The sequence below is a fragment of the Schistocerca serialis genome, chromosome 2 (genome assembly GCF_023864345.2).
Source record: "Schistocerca serialis cubense isolate TAMUIC-IGC-003099 chromosome 2, iqSchSeri2.2, whole genome shotgun sequence".
NCBI classification, from domain to species: domain Eukaryota; kingdom Metazoa; phylum Arthropoda; class Insecta; order Orthoptera; family Acrididae; genus Schistocerca; species Schistocerca serialis.
Window position 1 is genome coordinate 463,671,883 of NC_064639.1, and position 25,371 is coordinate 463,697,253.

Below are 25,371 nucleotides of genomic sequence, written 5' to 3' on the forward strand. Positions count from 1 at the left end.
GTACAGAGTACATTAACCTCTGAAATAAGTTATCCTTTTCTTTGGAATTGCGATTGCTTCTTAGATTCAAAGTTCCTTGTGGCATATTATAAGTTCAGAAGCACATCAGTATTGTAGTAACTGTGACAAATAGCTGCATTGAAATGAGACATATAATGAAGTAGAGTATATTGCAATATATGGAAAAGACTAGTATAGTAAGGGGAAAAACAGTGAAACCAACGAGAGTCAATATATGGATTGAGTGGGGAGTTAAATAAATGATGCACAGTGTGCTAGAGATAATTGGTGTAAATTGTATCAGATAAAACAATATATATTTCTGAGGAGAAGTTATTAGGATCTCCCTTAAATGGTAGGTGTGTGGTCAAATACTACTAGCAGCTTTTATAGCACTACACTGTCAGTGTTCATATATTTATGTAGTTAAAATAGTCACAGAAGAAAGCTGTTGAGATGAAATTTGTTTGTTATCTATGCTAGTATGACATAACATTTGATTTCTAGGATTCATTGTAATGCAGTGGGATACGGTAATGACAAGTTTAAATCAATAAGTTGATAGCAAAGCACATGCAGTAATATGGAGCCCTGGCATTTCAGTAGGTGTCCATTACCTCACATGTATGTTTTGTGAGACAATTTATACAAACAGGAAAGTGAAAAGGAAATTGGTGTATTGTATCAAAGTGCTGTGTAAATACAATAATCTACAAGTTAAGCATAAAGAACTGTGAATTAGGAGCCTATTTCTGAAGGGAAAATATAGATACAGCAGTGGGTAGTCATGTATGTTAAAGATAACATCCAATTCAAATTTTTGAAACTTTTTGCGTAGATCAACAATGGGAAGCTTGGGCATGTGAACTGATGTCAACAGAAAATTCTTTAATGATTATAATGGTATATAAGTCCATCCATTCATCCAGGTAATGGGAAATATGCAAATGCACAAAGATTGGATGTAGGACATAGTAAAGTGGGGACTTTGCATCTAGGTCTATTATGGTAGCTGTGAAGTCTCTACAGCAACCCTAAAGTGACAATTGTCTCTGATAAAGCTGTGTTAGGTGAAGGTTGCCAGTGGTGGAGAAAAATCATACTTTCAAAATGGAAAGGGGCCTCTAATGTAACCTAAAAACACCAATGCAAGAGCCTCAAGTCAATTGAGTGACATTTCACGTCCTGGTGTTACACCAACTATCAGAACCAAACACAGACAGATTATCAGGATGGCAACATTGAATGTTCTAACACAAAAAAAAAAAAAAAAAAACTGAAGAGCAATTCTTTAAATATTCTCTGTATAAAGAGCATGCCATGTAATTTCGGGATATCAGCCAGATGATGTCTTCTTATCATCATGATACTTGAAAGGCTTTGAGGAGGGGGCACTGGATTTGGCAGAACTTCTTCTAGTGAAATGTAGGTGATACTCATGTTGTGTGACCCCAGAGTGAAGGAGAACTGTCACACTTTTTGTAGCATCTGAATTAAATCCAATTTATGATGGAAGTGGAGATAGAGGCTATAGGTATTTCTGGGGGCCTTGGTCAGCTGGAAAGTGGATGGATAATTGGGCCATTCCATTCACCACAAGCCCACACCTACAGACATGTGTTTGCGGGTATCTCACTTCCACCACTCTTCACAAACTATGGGTGCCCTTTGAATATTGATACACCAGACACGTGATAGAGACAGCCATGCAAAGATGCTAGAACACCTACAATCAGTGTTCAAAGATAATGGATATTCTTCATAGCAGATCAGCAGAGCTTTAAGGAGGAAGAAACATGACCACCCATCAGGTCAAGAGGAGGTGGTGCAGTTCAAATCCAGCATGTTCCTTCCATATGTCCACAATTTCATCGAAATTAGGCAGAATCCTGAGGAAACATTATGTCAGAGTAATCTTCAAGCCACCTTCAAAGACTTGTGTTTCTCTTAGTTTGTCAAAGGGTGATTGGGACTGCAGAGGGCTGGAATCTATGGAATCCTTTGTCAGTGTGGCAAATCCTACATTGGTCAAACAACACACACGGTATGTGAAAAGTGTATTGAACGTGATCGCCACACTTGGCTTTCACAGACCAGGAAGTCAGTCAGCCATAGCCGAACATTGTATTTCCACAGGACATTCTATGGTTATTCTGCTATAGAAGTCTTAGTCTCAAGATGATCATTCCACGATTCAATTATTGAGGAATCAGTGCAAATAAGTTTGACAGGAAGATATTAATCATGATGGCAGCTTTCAGTGAATAAGGTGTGGGACCCAGTGATTTCTTTACTGTCTACAGAAAGAAAACATTTTATGACTCATGGTACACCTAGTGACTGTTTTATTAATTTGACATTTGAATTTTAACTCTCCGAGCCCACATTCCGACAGAGAAAGCGCACACCAGGACACCAGGTGCACTCAGTGTGTATGCCTTGGGGCCTCATTCAACATGCCTCCCAGAGGTATCACCACTCTGGGGAGTCCGTGCGTGGCTTCCATGGGCCCCAGCCTTTGCAGCACCTTTTCCTTCTGTGCTGTGTGTCGGAACATGTCTGGGATATTGTTGGGAATGTGTTCTGAATTTTCAGTAGCCCGACATCAGAACAGTCCCCACACTGTTTCTTTCTTTGTTCTCCATCTCCTATCCCTTCTCTGCTTTGGCATTTAAGGTTCCTCTTTGTTTCTTCTTCCTCCTCCCTGTGTGCTACTCAAGGCCAACCCATCTGTCTGCTGCATAATAGGTGACTGGGTAATTTCCAGCCCTGAGTTGACAGGTAGGGTTTGCATGTTCCCCCCTAGAACAGGCCAAGACTAGGCAGGATGATTGCCTGAGCTGCTACCTTTCTAAACTGCCAGTTGGTCCTTCTGTTAGGAATTCGGGAGGTGTTACCTGAGGTGAGGACAATCACCCTAGATGGATTAGCTCCCCCAGCTGGAAGGGGTGTGCCATCAGAGATGCTGACAATCATGGGGGATTTTCTCGCAATGAGCCAATCGCCATCTCAATCTACGTCTACTAAACATAAACAGAATGAGGGTGAACATTCCAAGACACTCTCAGCTTCACCTCGGTTTATCGTGGTACCATGTGCTGAAAGAAGTCAGTCCTTTGCTATGGTAAATCTGTTTATTATTCAGAAGGGTATTGATGCAGTTTCAGGCCCTGTGAAAACCTACTCTCATTTATGTAGTGGCACATTGCTTTTGTAGACAATTTGTGACACTCAAGCCCAACAACTGCTTGCTGCTTTGCTCCTCTGTGGCTATCCTGTTCATGCTGAGGCCCATTGAACACTGAATCCTTTGCGTGATGTGATTTACACTAGACTGCTCATTGGTCTGACCGAGGGAGAAAGCCAAATTTACCTATGATCAGGGCATCACTGCAGTCCATTGGGTAATGAAAAAGGTTGATGCAGCCTGCACTCTATTTCTCACATTCGAGATAGTGCTCCCATCAAAGATAAAAGCAGGCCATGAAGTCATCACGGTCCGATTTTTCATTCCAAACCCAATGGGCTGCTACCAATGTCAGTGTTACAACTAACTCTAATATCCTGTTGATACACGGCCAAATGTGTTAATTGCGGTAGGGATGCTCACAAGGACGATTGCCAGTCTCCTCCTCCCCACTGTATCAATTGCAATGGTGAACATGCAGCCTCATCCTGAGAATGTCTTGTGTATCTTGATGTGTGGGCCGCCCAGGAGATCTGGAAGAAGGAAAAAAGTGCCTTACCCTGTCACTCACAAGTTGTTGGCTAGTCGAAAGCCCTGCGTTTTACTATCTGGCATTTACAGTACTGTTCCTGCTACACCTTGCTCCATGAAGGACACAGCCACGCAGACTTGCAACCTGAAATTCAGCACCAGGGTTGTGAAATCTCCCAATTCCACGATAGCATCCCTGTCTCCTTCGTCTCCAGTTTTGCTACAAGCTACCACATCTTTGCCTCCAGCAGCGGAATCACCTGTTATATGACTGATAGGCCAGAAAGGACAGAAAGAATACTCGTGCAAAGACTTTTTACATCCCTCCAGCCAGCAAACATTTGAGTCTTCCTCTTCCAACCAGAAAGGCTCCAAGAAATCAAACAAAGGCAAACAATTTTCTTCTTTGCCAACTCAGTGATCCTCTTAAATGGTGTCGCAGTGTGATACCCTCAGCCACTTGACCTCTAGTTCGACAATGTGCACCATTAACAGTTTCTCTGCTCTGGAATCTGTAGGTTGACCTAGTGAGAATGTCGATGCCTCTGTATATCTCAAGGAACAAGATCCTCCAGCCTCTGTGCCATGTAGCAGAGATTATTCAAAGGCTGGCACTCGCCAGCTGCCGAGGTGACAATCCTTAATTCTTTCCCTCTTTCCCCTTTCCCCGTCATGACTCTCCTCCAATGGAATGTTCGCAGCATTAGATGGATCAAGGAGGAGCTATGGCTGCTCTTGGAGTCGCAATGTCCACTTGTTTCCTGCCTCCAGGAAACAAAATTGTGTGCTCTTGACTGCTTTGACGTCTCGCATTTTTCTCCAGTCTGCTTTGTCCTTCGCCCCCGAGGATAGCATTCCATCTCATGAGGGAGTCACACTGCTCATCCGGGATGATGTTCACAGTCAAATTATCTCACTGAACACCAGGCTGCAGGCTGTTCCAGTCCACATTTTCCTTTCTCGCTTCACCTTTTCTCCTCATAACATGTGCATCCCTCCATCATTTGGTGTCACCAGGGAAGACTTCCTCCAGCTTATTGGTCAACTCCCTCACCCCTTTCTGCTGCTCAGTGACTTTAATGCACACCATTCCTTCTGGGGCTCTTCCAGAACCTGTCCAAGAGGTGCCCTCTTGGCTGACCTTCTCAATCAACTCAACCTTATCTGCCTTAGAACTGGAGCACCCATGTTCCTTTTAGACTACTCCACACACACTTATTCCCATTTGGGCATCTCATTCTGCACTGCCCAGCATGTCTGTCATCTCAAGTGGCCCATTCTCTTTGACATGTACTCGAGCCACCATTTCCTGTGTGCTGTCCATTTGCTGACTCCTACCCAAATATGTGTGAACCCAACTGGCAGCTTTCTAAGGCTGACTGAAGGCTTTACTCCATTACAGTGGTTTTCTCTGAACAACATTTCCCCAGTTGTGATGACCAGGTAGAATACCCTACCGACGTTATCCTTACTGCCGCAGAACGTCACATTCCTCGCACTCCATTTTTACCACACAGTGTCCTGGTCCCTTGGTGGACCGAGGCATGCCATGATGCATTTCACGCGTGGAGACGTGCTCTCCACATTTTTAGCGACCATCCTACGATGGCAAACTGCTTTCATTACAAATAGTTGTGTGCTCAGTGCCATCTCATTCTTCAAAGACAGGAAAAAAGCCAGTTGGATTTCATTTGTTAGCTCTTTTAACAGTTCCTCTACCTCTTCTACAGTGTGGGCCAACTCCTGGCGGCTCTTTGGGACCAAGGTCCATTCCCCAATTTGTGGCCTGGCTGTAGCTGATAATGCCATTGTTGACCCAATAGCCATCTCCAAACCTTAGGCCACTATTTTGTGGAGATTTTGAGCTCTGCCCAATATCACCCTTCCTTCATCCATTGAAAATGAATGGAGGCTGCCCAAGTGATTTCCTTCTCCTCTCAGAATTGTGATTACTATAATCCCCCCTTTACTATGAGGGAGCTAGATTATGCTCTCAATTTATTCCGATCTTCCACCCCAGAACCGGATGATGTTCACATTCAGATGTTGCAGCACCTTTCTGTTGCAGGCAAGCACTTTCTCCTTCATATATAATATTGCATATGGGCAGATGACACATTTCCTGGGCACTGACATGAAGCCAGTATCATATCCATATCTAAGCCCGGTAAGGACAAACGCCTTCCTTCTAGCTGCCGCCCCATTTCTCTCACCAACTGTGTTTGCTAGATGATGGAACGTATGATTCATGTCTGGCTGGCATGATGGCTAGTGTTTCGCAATCTACTAACCACTGCACAGTGTGAATTTTGACAATGCCGTACTGCAGTTGACCATATCGTCACTTTGCCAACCCATGTTATGAACGGTTTTCTGTGGAAATACCAGACTGTGGCCATGTTTTTCAATTTAGAGAAAGTGTACGACACGTGCTGGAGGACTGGTATCCTCTGTACACTCTACACACGGAACTTTTGAGGCCGCATGGCCTGTCTCCTTCAGGAATTTTTAAATGACCGAGTTTTCAAGGTCTGTATGGGTTGTCGCATACCTTTAGCCAGGAAAACGGAGTGCCTCTGGGCTCCGGTCTGAGCATAATCCTCTTTGCTGTAGCTGTTAGCCCTATTATGGCCTGCCTCCCACTGGACACACCTGTCTCCCTTTTTGTTGACGATCTATTGCAGTTCTCCTTGGACTTGTCTCCTGGAGCGTCGTCTTCAGCGTTGTCTCAATTATCTTTATTTGTGGAGCATCAAAAATGGCTTTTGGGTATCCACGGACAAGACCATTTGTATGAATTTCTGGCGGCGCAGTGGATTTTTTCCAAAGTTTTTACAGCTTGTGCCCATTACTCGTCCATTTGTCGACACTACTAAATTCCTGGGGTTTATGCTTGATAGATAACTTTCTTGATCCTCCCACATCTCTTACTTGGCCGCACGCTACACAGCATCCCTCAGTGTGCTACGTGTCCTAAGCAGTGCTTCCTGGGGAGTGGATGAGACCACACTTCTCCATTTGTACTGATCCATTGTCTATTTGAAACTAGACTATGGGTGTTTTGTTTATGCATCTGCACATCCTTCCATCTTGCACTGTCTAAACACAATGGAATCCGTTTGGCCACTATCACCTTTTACACTAGCTCCGCTGAGAGTCTCTCAGCAGAAGCTGCCTAATGTCCACTGTCATAACAGCATGATATTCTACTCAGTAGATACGCATGCCGTTTGTCTGCCACCCATCCTATGCCTCCTCCTTCGATGGTTCCTTTGACTGCCAGTATGGGGCATGTCCCTTCTCTCTGTTACCTCCTGGAGTTCACTTTTGGCTATTGCTCTGGCAGCTTAACTTCATGCTACCTGCCACTTTCCCAATGAGTATGAACCCTTCACCACATTGGCTTTGTGCTGTGGCCTGTGCTCACCTTGTACTTAATTTGGTTCCTAAGGAAACTACCCCAGATTCAATATATCACTGCAAGTTTCTCAACCTATACAAGGAACTTTGCAATAGTACTTTTGTGTACACAGATGGCTCTTGGACTGACAAACGATTTCTGGTATCAACTTCTGGAACACTGCTGAGTAAGCCGGCCGTGGTGGCTGAGCGGTTCTAGGCGTTACAGTCTGGAGCCACGTGACCGCTACGGTCGCAGGTTCGAATCCTGCTTCGGGCATGGATGTATGTGATGTCCTTAGGTTAGTTAGGTTTAAGTAGTTCTAAGTTCTAGGGGACTGATGACCTCAGAAGTTAAGTCCCATAGTGCTCAGATCCATTTGAACCACTGCTGAGTAAACACTTGCGTTCTAATGTATGTTTACCATCTGAGTTATCAGTCGCTTTAGCAAGTGGTGTGGGAGCTGTCACCTAGGTTTTACTTTTTATCTGTCATAGCAATATGGCAAAGTACATTTAATCTTTAGTTGGAAACTTCTGTTGCTCTACAGCGTGTTTTATGGACCTTTCTCCAAGAGGAAGTCCTTGTTCTTAGCTCTCTCTCCTCTTATCAATTGGGCTTAATTTATAACTCCCTTTTCTTAATAATGTTCTAAGGTTCTGACATGGGCACATATGACATTAGTTGTTTTTGTGCCCTAAAACAAAACAAAACAAACAAAACATCGTACATCAAGTTGAAGAGGCTATTCCAGCATCCATTGAGGGAATAGGGTGCAACCAACTGTAGATTGTGGCATACAGTGGAATAAATTATGCTTGTTGTTTGGGCTCCGAGGTCATTCTTTGGTCATTCGGGTGACTGGCAGAGAAGTTTGAGAAGGCCAATCTTGCACATAGAGTTTCAACAAAGCTCATAATTTGCAGCTTTGTTGCCAAAACTTATCATGGCCCTTTTAGTTCTGATTCGAGTAGAAGGACTGAATCAGATACTTCCAAAGTTCTGTGTCAAGCAGCTTCCTGGATTTGGACCAGAGGGTTGAGAACTGTAGGATCCTCCTAAATACCGTAGGTCAGGTGTGCACTACACAACAGAATCTGTTACTCAGCTAGTTGACTGTGTGTGGGGTACGCAGAAGGCTTTTTAGATTAGGCAACTCTCCATTCAATCCATATAATGATAGCTGTATGAAACCCGGAAGTATCAGTGTAAGATAAAAGAAATGGGTCCCACAGGTTAGTGTTAAAATCCTAATGGTAAACTGCCAAAGTATTCACAACAAAGCACCAGAGTTTGAAGCGCTCATGAAAAGCAGTGAAGCTCATATAATACTAGGTACAGAAAGCTGGTTGAAGCCTGAAATTCATAGCAATGAGATGTTTGGGAAAAATTTAAGTGTACCGTCAAATGGGGTGATTTTGGACACCGGGGCGAATTCAGACAGCATGCCTTATTTGCTCTGTGCCACTGCATAGAAATGGAGTTACTTATTTTAACGTCTGTGCGCCAGTTATTTTAAGCTCAAGATTGAATTTATCTCTTCCCACAACTTTCATTTTGCATCAATTGATCCCTAGGTGAATAATTGACGAACAGTCTCAGTGTTAAAAATCCATGCATTATTGTAAAGTGTAAACTTTCTATTGTGCCGAGCGGGAAGTTATTGTAACTGTAATTGTTGATGCACTCAGGCTCAGTAGCTAACAGCATTGAGACAATTTTTGTACAAGTTTGTTGAGTTTCTTGTGCAAGGTTATAAAATAATGACGGTTTTTGTAAAGTTTTGTGTTGTGTAGGGTGATTTCAGACAATGCCAAGAACGTATAAGAGCAGGAGAGGTGCTACAATATGGTGTAATTATGACCCGGAACTTTTAGATAAAGCTGTGATATTCAGAGTGGTAAATTATCGTACAGAAAACTGTGAGATTTGTATGGTATACCTGAATCAACCCTACAAAATAAAGTGCAGAAGGCACATCCGAAAAGAAATGGGAGGACAGCCAGTGCTAAATAAAGAAGAAGAAGAAGAAGAAGAAGAAGAAATGTTGAAGCAAGGTATCTTGAGGGCTGCACATTGCGGATTTCCCTTCACTAAATTGGATATTAGATATTTAGTTAAAGGCTACCTTGATAAATCTGGCCGAAAAGAGAAAAAAATTTCATAATAATTTGCCAGAAGAAGAATGGGTGCATTTATTCCTCAAACGACAGTCAGAAGATCTTTCTGTTCGCTTAAGTGAAAATATTAAACGAGCTCGTCCAGAACTTATCTGTAATATATAAAATTCATTGTATCATTCCATATCACTTATTCGTAACAAAGGGCTACCTTAAAATGTGTAAAATGTCACCAAAATCAAATAAAAAGAATGTAGAATTTTTAAAAAAAGGCAGTAACTGTCCGAATACTGTAACTTTGGACAGAGATTTAAAAAAACACGTGTGTCCGAAATCACCCCACTTTATTTAACTGCCTCAGATAAATATACCTACACATACACTTTCTGGTTCTGGGATATTTTATTTGTTACACTTATACCCTATCACTTCCGTAACAATCAATTTAATCTAACGATATATACGAAAGTTACAATCAACATTATGACAAAACCGTCCAAAATCACGCCGTTTGACGGTATATTAAAAGGGTAGCAAATGTGGAAACGGAGGTAGTGTATTTGTCACAGTAGACAAGAAACTCAAATCCATCGAGATAGAAATTGAAGCTGCGTGTGGGACTTTTTGGGCAAGACTCGGTATGAGGGGTGGGCATAAAATGGTACTTGGATTCTTCTATTGCTCACCAGACTCATTTCCTGATGTTACCAAAAACTTTAGAGAAAACCTCAGTTCACTTGTACCTAAGTTTCCCCAATCATACTGTAATCATTGGTGGAGATTTTAATCATCCAACAGTTAATTGGAAAAACTTTTTTTTGCTAGTGGTGGGCATGAAAAAACATCCTGTGAAATGTTACTAAATGCCTTCTCAGAAAACTACCTAGAAATGGCAACAAATAGACCTGACCTTTTTGAGGACGTCCACATTGAAACTCGTTTCAGTGACCACGACATGGTTGTGGCAACAGTGATTACCAAAGTACAAAGGACAACTGAACTGAGCAGAAAGAGTTATATGTTTAGTAAACTAGATAAAAAGGCAGTAGTGTCATATCTCTATGAGGAACTTAAAACTTTCAGGACAGGGCAGGAGCATGCAGAGGAACTATGGTTCCAGTTTAAAAAAAAAAAGGCTGACCATGCACTGATATGTCCCCAATAGAATAGTCCATAACAGGAGGGAACTCCATGGTATACAGTCACTGTAAAGGAACTTCTAAAGAAACAGTGATTTGTGCGTAGTATGTGTAAAATAAAGAGCATAGCGCTAGAGATAGAGAGATACTGAATGAAATGCATTTGGCTGTCAAAAGAGCTATGCACGATGCCTTCAATGACTACCATAGCAGAATACTGTCAAATGATATTTCACAAAACCCAAAGTAATTGTGGTCATATGTGAAGGCTGGTCAGTGGCACCAAAGTTAGTGTCCAGTCCCTAGCAAATGAGACATGAACCAAAATTGAGGGTAGCAAAGCAAAAGCTAAAATGCTTTACTCCATTTTCAAAGGTTCCTTTACAAAGAGAAACCCAAGCAAATTGCCCCAATTTAATCCTCGTACAACTAAAATGATGAAGGAAATAAGTATTAATGTAAGTGGTAGTGAGAAACAGCTGAAATCGTTGAAATGGAACAAAGCTCCAGGCTCTGATGGAATCCCTGTCAGATTCTATACTTCATTTGCAGCTGAGTTAGACCTGCTTCTAACTATAATCTATTGTAGTCCCTCGAACAAAAAACCATGTCCAGTTCTTCAAACAAGGCACAGGTCAGAAGGGCAATAGAAATGATCCACAAAACTACCATCCAGTATCCCTGACATCAATTTGTTGCAGACTCTAAGAACATATTCTGAGCTCAAACATAATGAGGTATCTCGAACAGAATGACTCCTCATGCCAACCAGAATGGATTTAGAAAACATTGATCATGTAAAACGCAACTTGCACTTTTCTCACATGACATACTGGAAGCTTTGGATCAAAGCAACCCGATAGATGCAGTATTTCTTGATTCCTGAAAAGTATTTGACTCAATACCACACTTACACTTATTATCAAAAGTATGATCATATTGTGTATCAAGTGAAATTTGTGGCTGGATTGAGGACTTTCAGGTAGGCACGCATGTTACTGTGGATGGAGAGTCATCATCAGATGTAGTGTGCCCCAGGGAAGTGCATTGGAACCCTCGCTGTTCATGTTGTATGTTAATGACTTTGCAGACACTATCAATAGTGAAACTTCCTGGCAGATTAAAACTGTGTGCCGGGCAGAGACTCGAACTCGAGACCTTTGTTTTTCGCGGGCAAGTGCTCTACCGTCTGAGCTACCCAAGCACGACTCATGCCCTGTCCTTACAGCTTTACTTCCATCATACCTTGTCTCCTACCTTCCAAACTTCTGGAAATATCAATAGTATCCTCAGATGTTTTGCAGATGATGCAATTATCTATAGTGAAGTACTATCTGAAAGAAGCTGCATAAATATTCAGTCAGGTCTTGATAAGATTTCAACATGGTGCAGAGATGCTTTAAATGTTCAGAAATGTAAAATTGTGCACTTTGCAAAATAAAAACCGAAGTATCCCATGACTATAACATCAGCCCTGTGACTATAGAATCAATGGAATCGACCAACTCGTACAAATACCTGTGTGTAGCACTTTGTAGGTATATCAATAGTGAAACTTCCTGGGGCAGATTAAAACTGTGTGCCGGGCAGAGACTCGAACTCGAGACCTTTGCTTTTCGTGGGCAAGTGCTCAGTTGTGGATAAAGCTGGTGGTTAACTTCAGTTTATTGGTAGAATACTGGCAAAGTACAATCAGTGTACAAAGAAGATTGCTTGCAAATTATTCATGCGACTGGTTCTAGAATATTGCTCAAGTGTGTTGGATCTGTACCAGATCTTGTACTGGACTGCTGTTGAAACTGCTCGTCAATATTTTATAAACTTTTTGTCTTCAGTTACTTATTTTAAAGTTTATTTGTGTTAATATTTGCTGTAAAGGTAACTTATTAGTGGATTTTCATTAATCTCAGTCTTTCTTCCTGTGTTATTGACTCGAGTGGACTGTTATTCGTGAGTGTGCTTACGTCGTTCGTCCAAGCCTCGCGCCTCAGTAATGTGTTTACATTTTGCGGTGTGCAGTTGCAGCTGTAGCTGTTATTAAGCTAAGTACTGACAAAGTTGTTTGTGCACTGTTATACAGCTATTAAATTTAAGTTTTCAGTGGTGTTTCGTGCTGTTTGTGGTGAGATAAAGATTTAATAAACCCTTGGAAACAATCGCTCACTGTGTTTTTTTAGAGTTTTCTGTGCATTGAAATCGTTCAGTAAATTTTGTGCTTCAGTTTTCAGCTGATGTTTCTTATTGTTTCTAGTGAAATATTTCAGTATAATTTTCATACAGTGTTTTGGCTTCGTTGAGTGTTCCAGTAGCCGCATGAATTTTTGTTTTAGCTAATAATTCTGTGAAGTTTTATTGGTATTGGTATTAGCTGTGATGTAGTAGTGTTAATACAAGTACTTGCTTTCTTAGTAGACAGAATTTTGGGACCGAATTGTTAGTTCTATAAATAGTTCTACTGGTGTAACTGAACTTGGGTAATGTAGACGTATAGTGTTTTTTTCAGTAACTGTAAAATTCAACCATGAGTGAGAAGTGTGGGCTCTGTCGCAGGTTTGTGAGTAGTGGGTTACAGTGTGGGATTTGTTCAAAGTATTTTCATTGGGGGAGGATGGAGTGGGAAGCCAATGGGCATTCTAGCGAGATCCTGGCCTGGGAATGCAGAATCTGTAGTAGAAACACTTTTAACATTTTTGAAATGTTAAGGATAATAAGTTGCCGTCTCTTCATCTAAGAATAGATGATGAATGCAGCTAGCTGATAACTTTGTGTAATGTCTTGTCTGTATAGACATGTATCTGTTGCCTTTAAGATCCCTTCACCTTCGCACATAAATCTATACAGTAAAGTAAGGGCCTCCCATTTGTTGGCTGATCCGTGATAAGACAGGCGAAAAGTTAGACTAATGGAGGATTATTAGTATTATCTCTATTTTCATTCGCTCTCTCTCTTTCTCTCCTTTATCTATGTACAGTTTTTAATATAATATTTCAATACGTGAAATCAGCCAAATAGAATCTTTGGTGGAGTCCTTCGTCTTTGTAATCAGCGGCTGGCTTGCTGTAAGACATCTTTACATTTATTATTACTGTTAGACACTGCATTCAGTCGGGAGAATCAATTGTGTGGACAATTTGTTCCTTTTACGAAAGATTGCGAATTCCAGATGTGTACGAAGCCTTTTTGGACGATTTAACACAGACTCAGTGATTGCAGGCTCTCTTCGACACAGCTGAAACTTCCCCACTAATTACAGGGCCAACGTGATCATCAAATGATTCAGAAAAAACTCATTCGTTCATTCACTCCAGAACAAAAAAGTCACAAACCTTATCTATGAAGGAAATTGTGTATTAAATCCATCTCCATTACATGCCCAGATCTCCGGTGATTTTACGTCTTAATTATTTTCCGTTTACAGTCTCTTTCTCTTCAAACCAACCGCTAGCGGCACAAATGTTAATTGGCTCACTTTAGCGAGAAGAAAAGCAGAATATGTATCTCTCAGAAACTCGCCAATCCCTCAACAGATACTCCAGAAGCTGTCCTAGTTACCACTCTAACAACTATGGAGAATGCATATATGCATCTCTGTTATTTCAAAGAATAAATGCACTAGAATATACTTTGGCGTCGTCGAGCTGTCGCCTCATATGTTACGAGAAAATCAGATCAGATACTTTTCCAAAGTGAATGAATGTGGATGGTTTGATTGACAATGATTAATTGGTGTGTGGTAGAGGGTATTTTCTGTGGGGACATTACAACACGTTGATAGAAGAGCAGGAGCATATGATCTATGGCCTTCAGATGCAGTTACAATGCGCAGAGGAGGAACTAGATAGGTTGAGGAGGGTGAAGGGTGGTGGGGAATGGGAACTGTCGGAGTTGAGTGGAGAGGAACCTCTTGTAGCTGTAGATGTAGAGAACATGCAGCAGTCCTCAGCAGTTACAAGGCCTAGGTCAGTTGCGAAGTCTAACAGAAAGAAGGTTCTGCTGCTAGGTAGTTCGCATGGTAGAGGTGTGGGCCAGCAGTTGCAGGAAGTGTTGGGGAGTGAGTACCAGGTCGCCAGCATTGTGAAGTCTAGTGCCGGGTTGGCTCAGGTGACTGACAGCATAGGGGAGTTATGTAGGAATTTTATGGAGGAGGAACAGGTAGTGATAGTGGGTGGAGCAGAGAACAGTCTTTATAGGGATGGGGAATATGATGTAGGTGTTGACCTGGTAAAGATAGCTACTCAACCTGGTGGCACTAATATGCATTTCGTGCAACTGTTTCAGCATCATGATCGGCCTCATCTTAATGCGGCTGTTAAGCGCGTTAACATGGGGCTGGAGGGGGTGCTGATGGTAGAGGGCATGGGTCATATTTCAGTGGTGCCAGTTGGGTCTACCAGTAGATTGGGTTTCACTAGGCATGGCCTGCACCTCAATAGGTATGGGAAGGGGAGGCTGGCAAAGCTTATAGGTGACAGTGTAGTGGGTGGTGGTGTGATCACTCATGGAAAAAATCCTGTAGTAGTTGGTGTTCGAGCTGCACCCTTTTTAGAATGACGTCAGCTGATAGGTATACCCGCTTAAAGGAAGTTCCTCTAACTAAGGGCTCACCTTCAGAGTATGTAATGTTTCTAAGTAGAGAAGGAATTAGCATATTTCATCAAAATATAAGAGGTATGGTGACTCTGAAATTATTGTTATATCGGAGCAGCACTTAAATAATTTGACAATTCAGAGGCTTCCTTTACCAGGATACATATCAGTTGGCTGTTTTTCAAGGAGTTCCTTGCTGGGTGGGGGAGTAGCTATGTATATAAAAAAAACAGTATTCCATTTGAGTCCATAGATGTAACATGGCGCTGCACTGAACAGATATGTGAATGTTGCGATGGGGCAGTGGACTTTAGTGAAACTAAACTTCTAATTGTTATTGTTTATGGGTTCTCTAACTCTGACTTCAAAGCATTTCTGCTCAATCTAGGAAGTACCAGAAATTAGTTCTGTGTGGTGACTTCAATATAAATTTTCTTTATGATGGTGCAAGAAAAAGGATGTTGGTAGATCTCCTGAATTCATACAATCTCATGCAGATTGTGTTTTTTCCAACTAGGGTGCAGGGGAATAGTAGCACAGCCATAGACAATATTTTTATTCATTTGTCATTACTAGATGGGCATTCTGTTAATAAAAGGGTAAATGGCCTTTCAGACCATGTTGCACAAATTTTAACACTAAAAGGCTTTTGTAGTAAAACAAATGTCACATATAATTATAAACTATATAGGAAAGTTAATCCATCGACAATAGAGAGTTTTTTTAAACATTGTCAAGGAACAAGAGTGGCAGGATGTTTATAGTGCCGATAACGTAGATGATAAATACAATGCTTTCCTTAACACATTTCTCATGCTCTTTGAGAGTTGCTTTCCAGTAGAATCCTCTAAACGGGGTACTAGCAGTAATAGGCAGCTCGGGTGGTTCACTAGTGGGATAAGAATATCATGTAGAACAAAGCGAGAATTATATCAAAATGTTAGAAGTAGTCACAATCAGGCTACAGTAGCCCATTACAAATGGTGTTGTTGTTGTTGTTGTTGTTGTGGTCTTGTCTTCACTCCAGAGACTGGTTTGATGCAGCTCTCCATGCTACTCTACACTGTGCAAGCTTCTTCATCTCGCAGTACCTACTGCCTTCCGAATTTGTTTTCTGTATTCATCTCTTGGTGTCCCTCTACAATTTTACCCTCCATGCTACCCTCCAATACCCATGATCCCTTGATGTCTCAGAATATGTCGTACCAACCGATCCCTTCTTTTAGTCAAGTTGTGCCATAAATTTCTTTTCTCCCCAATTCTATTCAATTGTACGGTGCTTAAAAATGTTATCAGGAAGGCAAAGAGTATGTGGTATGCAAATAGAATAGCTAATTCACAGGATAAAATTAAAATGATATGGTCAGTTGTGAAGGAGGTGTCTGGTCAGCAGCACAAGGTCAACGATATAAAGTCAGTTCATAGTAAAAATATTTCTGTCACTGATAAATCAGATATATGTACAGTATTTAACAATCATTTTCTGAGCATTGCTGGTGAATTAAATAAAAATTTAGTTTCTACAGGGAATCGTATAACTTTCTTGTAAAATGCCTTTCTGAGAGTGATGTCTGAAATACTCCTCTGTGATGCAGACAAGGGGGAGGTGGAGTCAATAATTAAATCACTGAAGACGAAGGATTCTCATGGTTATGGTGGAGTACCTAGCAGAATATTAAAGTACTGTGCTGCACATGTTAGTCCCGTATTTAGCCATATTTGTAATTTTTCCTTTAGGAATGGTCAGTTTTCTGAACAATTAAAATACTCAGTAGTAAAGCCGCTTTATAAAAAGGGAGAAAGGGATAATGTAGACAATTTTAGACCTTTTCTAAGCCATCAGTGTTTGCTAAAGTTATTGAAAAGGCTGTGTATGCAAGGATAATTGACCATTTTATATCACATGATTTGCTATCAAATGTTCAGTTTGTCTTTAGAAGTCATTTAACAACTGAAAATGCTATATTCTCTTTTCTCTGTGAGTTACTGGATGGATTAAACACAAGGTTTCAAACACTAGGCATAATTTTTGATTTATCTAAGGCGTTGTGTTGATCACAAAATATTGCCCCAGAAGCTGGACTATTGTGGACTACGGGGAGTAACTCACAATTGGTTCACCTCTCACTTTAGCAACAGACAGCAAAATGTCACTACTCACAATGGCTGGGATGGGGGGTCCGAGTGGGGACAGTGAAGTGGGGGGAACCCCATGGATCAGTGTTGGGGCCACCCCTGTTCCTTATTTATATAAATGATATGCCCTCTAGTGTTACAGGTAACTTTAAAATATTTCTTTTTGCTGATGACACTAGCTTGGTATTAGAGGATGTTGTATGCAACATTGGCTCAGTTTCAAATAGTGCAGTTCATGACCTAAGTTTATTGCTTGTGGAAAATAAACTAACGCTAAATCACAGTAAGACTCAGTTTTTACGGTTTCTAACTCACAATTCAACAAAACCTGATGTTTTAATTTTGCAGAATAGGCATAAGATTAGTGAAACTGAACAGTTCAAATTTCTAGGTGTTCAGGTAGATAGTAATCTGTTGTGGAAAGCCCACATTCAGGATCTAGTTCAAAGACTTAATATTGCCATTTTTACTATTCGAACGGTATCTGAAGTGAGTGATCGTTCGACACGGAAAGTAGTCTACTTTGCTTATTTTCATTCGCTATTGTCATATGGTATCATATTTTGGGGTAACTCTTCCCATTACAAAAGTATATCTTTGGCTCAGAAATAGACGGTTCGGGCAGTAAGTTGTGTAAGCTCATGAACGTCTTGTCGACCCCTGTCCACAAGTCTGGGTATTTTGACATTGGTCTCTCAAAAAAGAATATATATATATATATATATATATATATATATATACTGTTATTTCTTGTTAACAGTATTATCTTATTCCCAAGAATAAGGAGCTTTCACTCAGTTAATACTCGGCAGAAATCAAACCTGCATTTGGATCGGACTTCCTTAACTCTTGTGCAAAAAGGTGTGCAGTATACTGCTGCATCCATTTTCAATAAGCTCCCACTCGAATTAAAAAATCTTAGCAGTAATCCACGTGCTTTCAAATCGAAACTGAAGAGTTTCCTCATGGGTCACTCCTTCTATTCTGTCGAGGAGTTCCTTGAAAAATTAATCTGATTCTTGTTGTACTGTTGATTGCGTTTACTTAAACTTATGGATTGACTTTTTTTGGGTTCATAAACATTTTATATTTATCTGTTATTACTTTTATGTTGTAATTTCATGTACTGACATGTTCCATGACCTTGGAGATTTGCTCCTCAATTTGGTCCTATGGAACTTGACGTGTAAATAAATAAATATATAAACAGCACTGATAGAGGGGATATTGAATGTATACAGAGAAGGCCAGCATGAATGCTCACTGGTTTGTTTAATCTATGAGGGAGTGTCAGAGAGATACTGAAGGAACTGAATTGGAAGACTCCTGAAGATAGACATAAACCATCCTGAGAAAATCTATTAATAAAATTTCAAGAACTGGCTTTAAATGATTACTGTAGGAAAACCCCTTGCGTATCGCTCACATAGGGTTTGTGAGGATAAGATTAGGATAATTACTGCATGCACAAAGGCATTCAGTCAATCATCTCCCATGCTCCATACGTGAATGAAACAGGAGGAAATGCTAATAACTGGTACAGTGGGACATCCCCTCTGCCATGCATCTCGTGGTGGCAGAGTATAGATGTAGATGTATTATCACCACTGTACATTAGCCTGTGTGCTGTAGGTGGATCAGTATTCAAAGAGGGCACTAAACACGACAGAGGTCACTTACATAGCAACTGTCTCTGTGCATGAATCTACATGCCAAATTTTTGGAGTAAAGTTAGCAATGTGAGCTAACAATTTACAGTGCAAAACCCTCATCTGAAGATGGTTGAATGATTGTCAGCTAAAATATCTTGGCAAGAAGTCATCATCAGGCTGCAATCCTGAAACTTCATGGAAAACTGAAGAGGTTGGGAGGCATCTACTGCTTCAGGTTTAAGTGAAACAAATTGGAAGAAAATGGGGTGAAAAATCTCGGACCAAACTACAACTCTCCTGTCAGGCAGCTAAATTTTCGAAGAATGACATTGATGCTTGCAATTTGTTAGTGAAAGTGTAATCAAATTGTCCATGGAACTGAAAGAGACAAAGTACAGCATGTTCAAAGTATTTTTGCCCTAAGTATAATATTCGAAAGGCTACATAGGCTTCAAAGTTACTCAGGTAGTCAGAGTTTTCGTCTGTCAAAATCTGATTGTGATGGGTGATTTTAATACATGTTTGTTAACAACAAACCAAATATCAAAGCTTTTCAGTCTAGAAATCTACTGGATCTGTTCGTGAGAAATAACCTAATGGAAAGCAGCACGTGGTTCAATATAAGGGACAACTATGAGACAATTATTAGCATATGTTGTACAGGAAAGACATCCAATAATCCACAACAAAAGAATCCCAAAAATTTAAAAAAAAAAAAAAAAAAAAAAATCATGACTTAGTGAACCAAGCGTAAAGGAAATAATTAGGGAACATATCTCCAGGTTTATCGCATGAGAGCTGCTACTAACACTGAAGAGGATTGTGGGTACATCATAGGTAACTTCCTGGCAGATTAAAACTGTGTGCCGGGCCGAGACTCGAACTCGGGACCTTTGCCTTTCGCGGGCAAGTGCTCTACCAACAGAGCTACCCAAGCACGACTCACGCTCCGTCCTCACAGCTTTACTTCTGCCAGTACCTCGTCTCCTACCTTCCAATCTTTACAGAAGCTCTCCCGCGAAACTTGCAGAACTAGCACTCCTGAAAGAAGGGATATTTCGGAGACATGGCGTAGCCACAGCCTGGAGGATGTTTCCAGAATGAGATTTTTCACTCTGCAGCCAAGTGTGCGCTGATAAGAAACTTCCTGACAGATTAAAACTGTGTACCGGGCCGAGACTCGAACTCGGGACCTTTGCCTTTCGCGGGCAAGTGCTCTACCAACTGAGCTACCCAAGCACGACTCACGCCCCGTCCTCACAGCTTTACTTCTGCCAGTACCTCGTTTCCTACCTTCCAAACTTTACAGAAGCTCTCCCGCGAAACTTGCAGAACTAGCACTCCTGAAAGAAAGGATATTGCGGAGACATAGCTTAGCCACAGCCTGCTAATTCTGCAAGTTTCGCAGGAGAGCTTCTGTAAAGTTTGGAAGGTAGGAGATGAAGTACTGGCAGAAGTAAAGCTGTGAGGACGGGGTGTGAGTCGTGCTTGGGTAGCTCAGTTGGTAGAGCACTTGCCCGTGAAAGGCAAAGGTCCCGAGTTCGAGTCTCGGCCCGGCACACAGTTTTAATCTGCCAGGAAGTTTCATATCAGCGCACACTCCGCTCCAGAGTGAAAATCTCATTCTGACATCATAGGTAGTCCACGAATGTAAATAATGTATGAAATGAAAAGGAACACTATGTTGGATATGAATATTAAAATAGTTGTCAGGGATAAGATTTGCACAAGAAAAATCTTGCATCCAACAAAAACACAGGACTCTAAGTGCAATAAAGGAGAAACTCTTAGTTTACAGACAGAAGAAATTAAGCAGACTATTGGTTGTAACTGAGAAGTATTGAGAATTCCCATGTACACCTATAAAATACTCAAAAAGGCACATTGAATGCTGGGCGGCTGACCACATAGGAATTAAACTGGCCAATATGGCAGCCAGGATTTTGCGATCACTGCTGTGACGCAGTGCAATATCCCCAGTGTGTAATGGTCCTGTTGTTGGGGCCCAGAATCCTGCCTCACACCTAAACATATGAAAAGGTGTCTCCCTCCAGCATGCTGGTTCTGTGCAGCCAAGGAGAAATTAGTTTTCATTTTGGGGTTCTTTTAATATTTTTTTGTACATTTTGCTGTAACACAATAACACAATCTGATTTATTTTACATGTTTGTTAACATCCACACTGTGATGACAGTGGGCACATGCATGCATGTGCGTGTTAGTGTTGCTCCATCTAGTATTTTCTATTGTTTAGAAGAATCTTAATTTTGATTAAAAGAAATTTAATTTAGATATTTGCTGGAAAGATAAAAATTTTCTTTTTAATAAAATAGTGTGCAAGAAACTGTTGGAAGTAATATTCACATACAATCAAAAAAAGATGAAGCTGCCCCCCCCCCCCCCCCCCCCTGAATAAGTTTAAAACTCTGACAACCTCTAACATATCTTGACTAATGACTTAAGTGTATAACAGAGTTCTGAACTATATTGTTTGCCATTCTTGTGATTTTTCGGTTCCCATATTCCACTGAATTAAAACTGTTAAGGTCAGTCCATATTTATACTGTGAATGTGAGCCTGCCAGATTTCTTCATTTTCGAATCAAATAGCTATAAATTTTTGAAAAGAGTGCATGTGGTTGTTCATCCATGTTGTTGTTTATTTTGCTTATATGTGCCTGTGGATTTTTTTTAGACCAGCTGCAGGACAAATTGCTGGCAGATGAAAAGTCATGGAAAAGGATGTTTGGGGACTTTCCAACCAATGAATCACAAATTAAGCATGGATCAGATGCATCTGGATTTTCTGGTATTAGTGGAGATGCAGAAATAACAGTAGGGTGAGTTTCCTTGAAGTTATGAGAATTTCTCATTAATTTTGTACTTTGTTTCCATAGTACACTATCTATGACAATGTTTTGCAGCAGTGCATACCATTAAGTTTTATTTCATATTATTTTAACTGTTACAATAGTGCATTACCTGAAAAGGTAAGCATTGGCATCGGTGGTTCTGAAAACCCAATTTTAAAGTTCTTGGTCTGCAGACTTAACACCAGGTTTATAAAGATGAGCGATTCCACAAACAAAATAATGTTTATCAAACAGTGGAAAATCCAGGATGGAATATTGACAATACTGTATTATGAAAAGCACAGTTTGCTACTGACCATATAGTGTACATGTTGAATCACCATCAGCCGTACCAGACTCAACCAAAGACCAATGTTTAACTCTGTCTGACTCAATTCACTCCTCCATCCAACATTGATCCACCCACACTGCCCTAAAATCACCCCCTGTTAACTTTCCAGGATTTCCTAACTTCTAATCTTGCCTCACCTTAATTCCCCAAATTCCTCAAAATGGAAGCTAACCTTACATCAACCAACTAAAAACTGATCCCGAACTTATCAGCATACCTGCTGACCTGGGACTCAACAGCTCCGCTATAAGGTTAGTAGCAATCTGTCAAAATGACATTTGTGTTACCTTTGGGTGAAAATTCTAGCCAGTCTTTCCAATCTTCAATGTTTAGATTAATATGGGAATTGACAATTGCAGTAGATGACATAACTGTATTTATTATAAAAGAAATAAGAGAAATGGATTTGAGAATATTGGAAGACTCTGAGGTTGGTTAGTAAATCCACCATCAACTCAAATGTTGCTTTAAATATCACATCATCATACTAGAGTGAAACAGCTGTACCGTTTATGCAGTGTGCCTGGTAATAGCAAAATAAAATTATAAAATTATGGGATAGAGTGGCTGGTAAGTACTTAAATTGAGGAGGAGAAAATTTTTGCTGAAAGTTCACACATTGTGTGAGATGCCATAAACCTCCCTAAACTTCTGAAACCATTAGTGCTGGGGAAGCAAGAGGATTAGGTTGTGTGTTGGTTGGGAGGGGGAAGGGGGGAGGGAGGATAAAAAGGAAGGGCAGGTCACTCAGATTCCAGGACGACAAGCACCTACTTGTAGGGAAGCCACTCTACACTGGTGCCTTTTACACTAGACCAGTTGCGAGTCTGTATGCAGCAGCTGCCAAACTACCACTGTCCTACCACCTTGACTTTCTCCTCAGCAAATATGCATGCCATTTGCCTGCCAAGCATGGCCACCCATCCTATGCCACCTTCTTCAGTGACTCATTTGACCACTTGTATGGGTCAGGTCCCTCTTTTGTGCTACCTCCTGTCGTTCGCTTTTGGCTCTTGCCCCAGCAGCTTGACTTCATGCAACTCACAATTTTCCCTGTGGGTGTGAATCCTTCACCACCTTGGCTTTGTGCAGCAGCCTATGTTCACCTTTGCCTTCATTCGCTTCCTAAGGACACTACTCCACCCTTGCTGTTTTGACTTCCGTTTCACAAACTTTGCATGGAAGATCGCAATAGTACCTTTGTGGACATTGATGGCTCTCGGACTGACCATGGTGTAGGGTGTGCCTATGTCATGGGGCACCGAAGTTTTTCAGTATCACCTTCCGGAACACTGCTCAGTATTTACAGCAGAGCTGTTCATCCTGTATCTGGCCATTCAGTACATCCGGTGCCACAGGCTTTCCAATTTCGTGATCTGCTCCAACTCTCTATACCCTTCAAACTCTCTGTGTGCTGTACACCGTACATCCCTTTGTGCAACGGGTCCAGGAAAGCTGTCACTTGCGCACTGTTGATGGAGCCACTGTGATGTTTATGTGGGTTCCTGGTCACATCAGTCTGACAGGAAAAGAGGCCCCTGATGCTGCTACCAAGGCTGCAGTCCTCATACCTCAGCTCCCTGTTTCTTACATTCCCTCCAATGATCTCTGTGTTGCTGTCTGTCAGCAGGTGGTGCCACTTTGGCATCACCACTGGTCCTCCATTTATAGAAATAAGCTCCGGGTTATTGAGCCTCTCCCAGCGGTTTGAACGACCTCCTCTCAGCCCTCTCGCTATGAGGAGATCATTTTAGCTAGGTTACGTATCAGACACTGTCTTTTTAGCCATTGCCATATGCTAAGTGGTACTCCCCCACCACTTTGTACTCATTGCATTCAACCTTTGAAGGTCCACAATTTCCTGATGGAATGCCCTTATTTTAACCATTTACGTTCTCATTTGTGTTTCCCATCTGAGTTATCAGATGTTTTAGAAAACGACGCATGGGCTGTCAACGGCATTTTACTTTTTTATCCATTCTAGCAATATGGCGATGACCAATTAAATTATAGTTCATGACCTCCATTTCTTTATGGTGTATTTTATAGACCTTTCTCAACGTCCGTTTTTAGCTGCCTTCTCTTCCATCGATTGGGATTACCATATAGTCATTTTTAACTCTTCTCTTTGTCTTCGTGTTCTACAGTTTTGACATGGATGCATATGCCCTAGTGGTTTTTGCACCGTGAAATGAAACAAACATACATTCTAAATACACTTTAAGATTGTCCTCAAACATTTCCCTTCTGTCAGTTTTGAATTTTAACTTCTTTTCTGTATGTGTTATCAGGGTGTACATGACCTGGGAGATCCGGGGAAATCCCGGGAATTTTTTCATCCGAGAGAAAACTGGGAAAATCACGGGAATTTTTCATTGTTATAGTTTTCAGTTAGAACTTTATAATTCTGACTGGTGTGAACGAAAATAAAACTTAAATTGCAAAGGAAATGCGCCATGTACAACAAAACACAGTACTCATACATACATCTGCCAACAGCAAAATGTTTCAAAGGCTTTAGGAAGACTACGCAATGCTTAAGAACAACAAATTGCCTCCGATGAGCGTGCTGTCACAACTGTTTACATTAGCTCCATTTGAACAGTTATGAGCAGGCTCTTGCGCGTGCGCAGTTGAGTCGCATGTGAGTAGTACCTTCACCCACTTTTGGCTACAGAAGTTTGGCTGTTAGCTGTATAAGCACGAAGCAGCCAGATGCTAGGCAGAAAATTTTTACTACAGCGCCCAAGCTGCCAGATTCACACATGCACAACAGGCCTGGATCTAGGGGCGGGGGCAAAATGGGGTATCTGCCCTGGGTGGCAATTTCGTAGGGGGGTGGGGGGGGGCAAATTCATATTCTTGTGGAAAAAACCTTGTTTCACAAAGTGCCTAGCATCCAGTGCAAGTAGGTCTATTGATTATTCATATGATTTTGAAACGCATCCCTCTTGGTTTTTGAACATTTTTGAACACATTCTAAGTTGGTGTCCATGAATCTTAAGCTAATTTCAGGATGTATGAGGTATGTGACGTCTCTGCCTGGGGAATCCCCGTCGCATCTAGAAATGCCAGTTGCTGTGTGTTTATGAGGCTGACTGGGTTTGCGAATGATCAGCCTTTTTATAATTACTAGCAAAAGCCAAAGATTCAGACTGCCAGAGTGGAAATAAGTGACTAATAGGAAGATTACGTGTTATCTTCTTGGTGTATCCAAGAAAATGAACAGAAAGTTTTTAGCCCGACCGCTACACTAGCAAGGACCAGTTTCACAGTCCCCGACAAGCAGGTGCTCGAAATCTATTCTGGGAGAAGTGTAGAAAATGCGTTGTACGAACCACGTAATAATGCCTAACCAGAGAATAAATGCGGGATAACTAAACCGGTGATTGTGGCAGGGTTAGCGAATTTAACTG

The 25,371-nt window shown here is 41.2% G+C and overlaps 1 protein-coding gene and 2 non-coding genes across 4 annotated transcripts in view; 2 read left to right on the forward strand and 1 right to left on the reverse strand.

Annotated features, from left to right (window-relative positions):
* LOC126457369 (uncharacterized) overlaps positions 1 to 25,371 on the forward strand; it is a 335,229-nt gene that overhangs the window by 129,186 nt on the left and 180,672 nt on the right. For both annotated transcript variants that reach the window (XM_050093612.1, XM_050093613.1), the window contains exon 6: positions 21,447 to 21,591. In XM_050093612.1, the coding sequence (XP_049949569.1) occupies positions 21,447 to 21,591 (145 nt within the window). The remainder of the gene's footprint in view (positions 1 to 21,446; positions 21,592 to 25,371) is intronic.
* Positions 19,918 to 19,992, reverse strand: Trnas-cga (transfer RNA serine (anticodon CGA)). The gene has a single exon. It is a non-coding gene; the product is annotated as a tRNA-Ser (tRNA).
* Positions 20,238 to 20,312, forward strand: Trnas-uga (transfer RNA serine (anticodon UGA)). The gene has a single exon. It is a non-coding gene; the product is annotated as a tRNA-Ser (tRNA).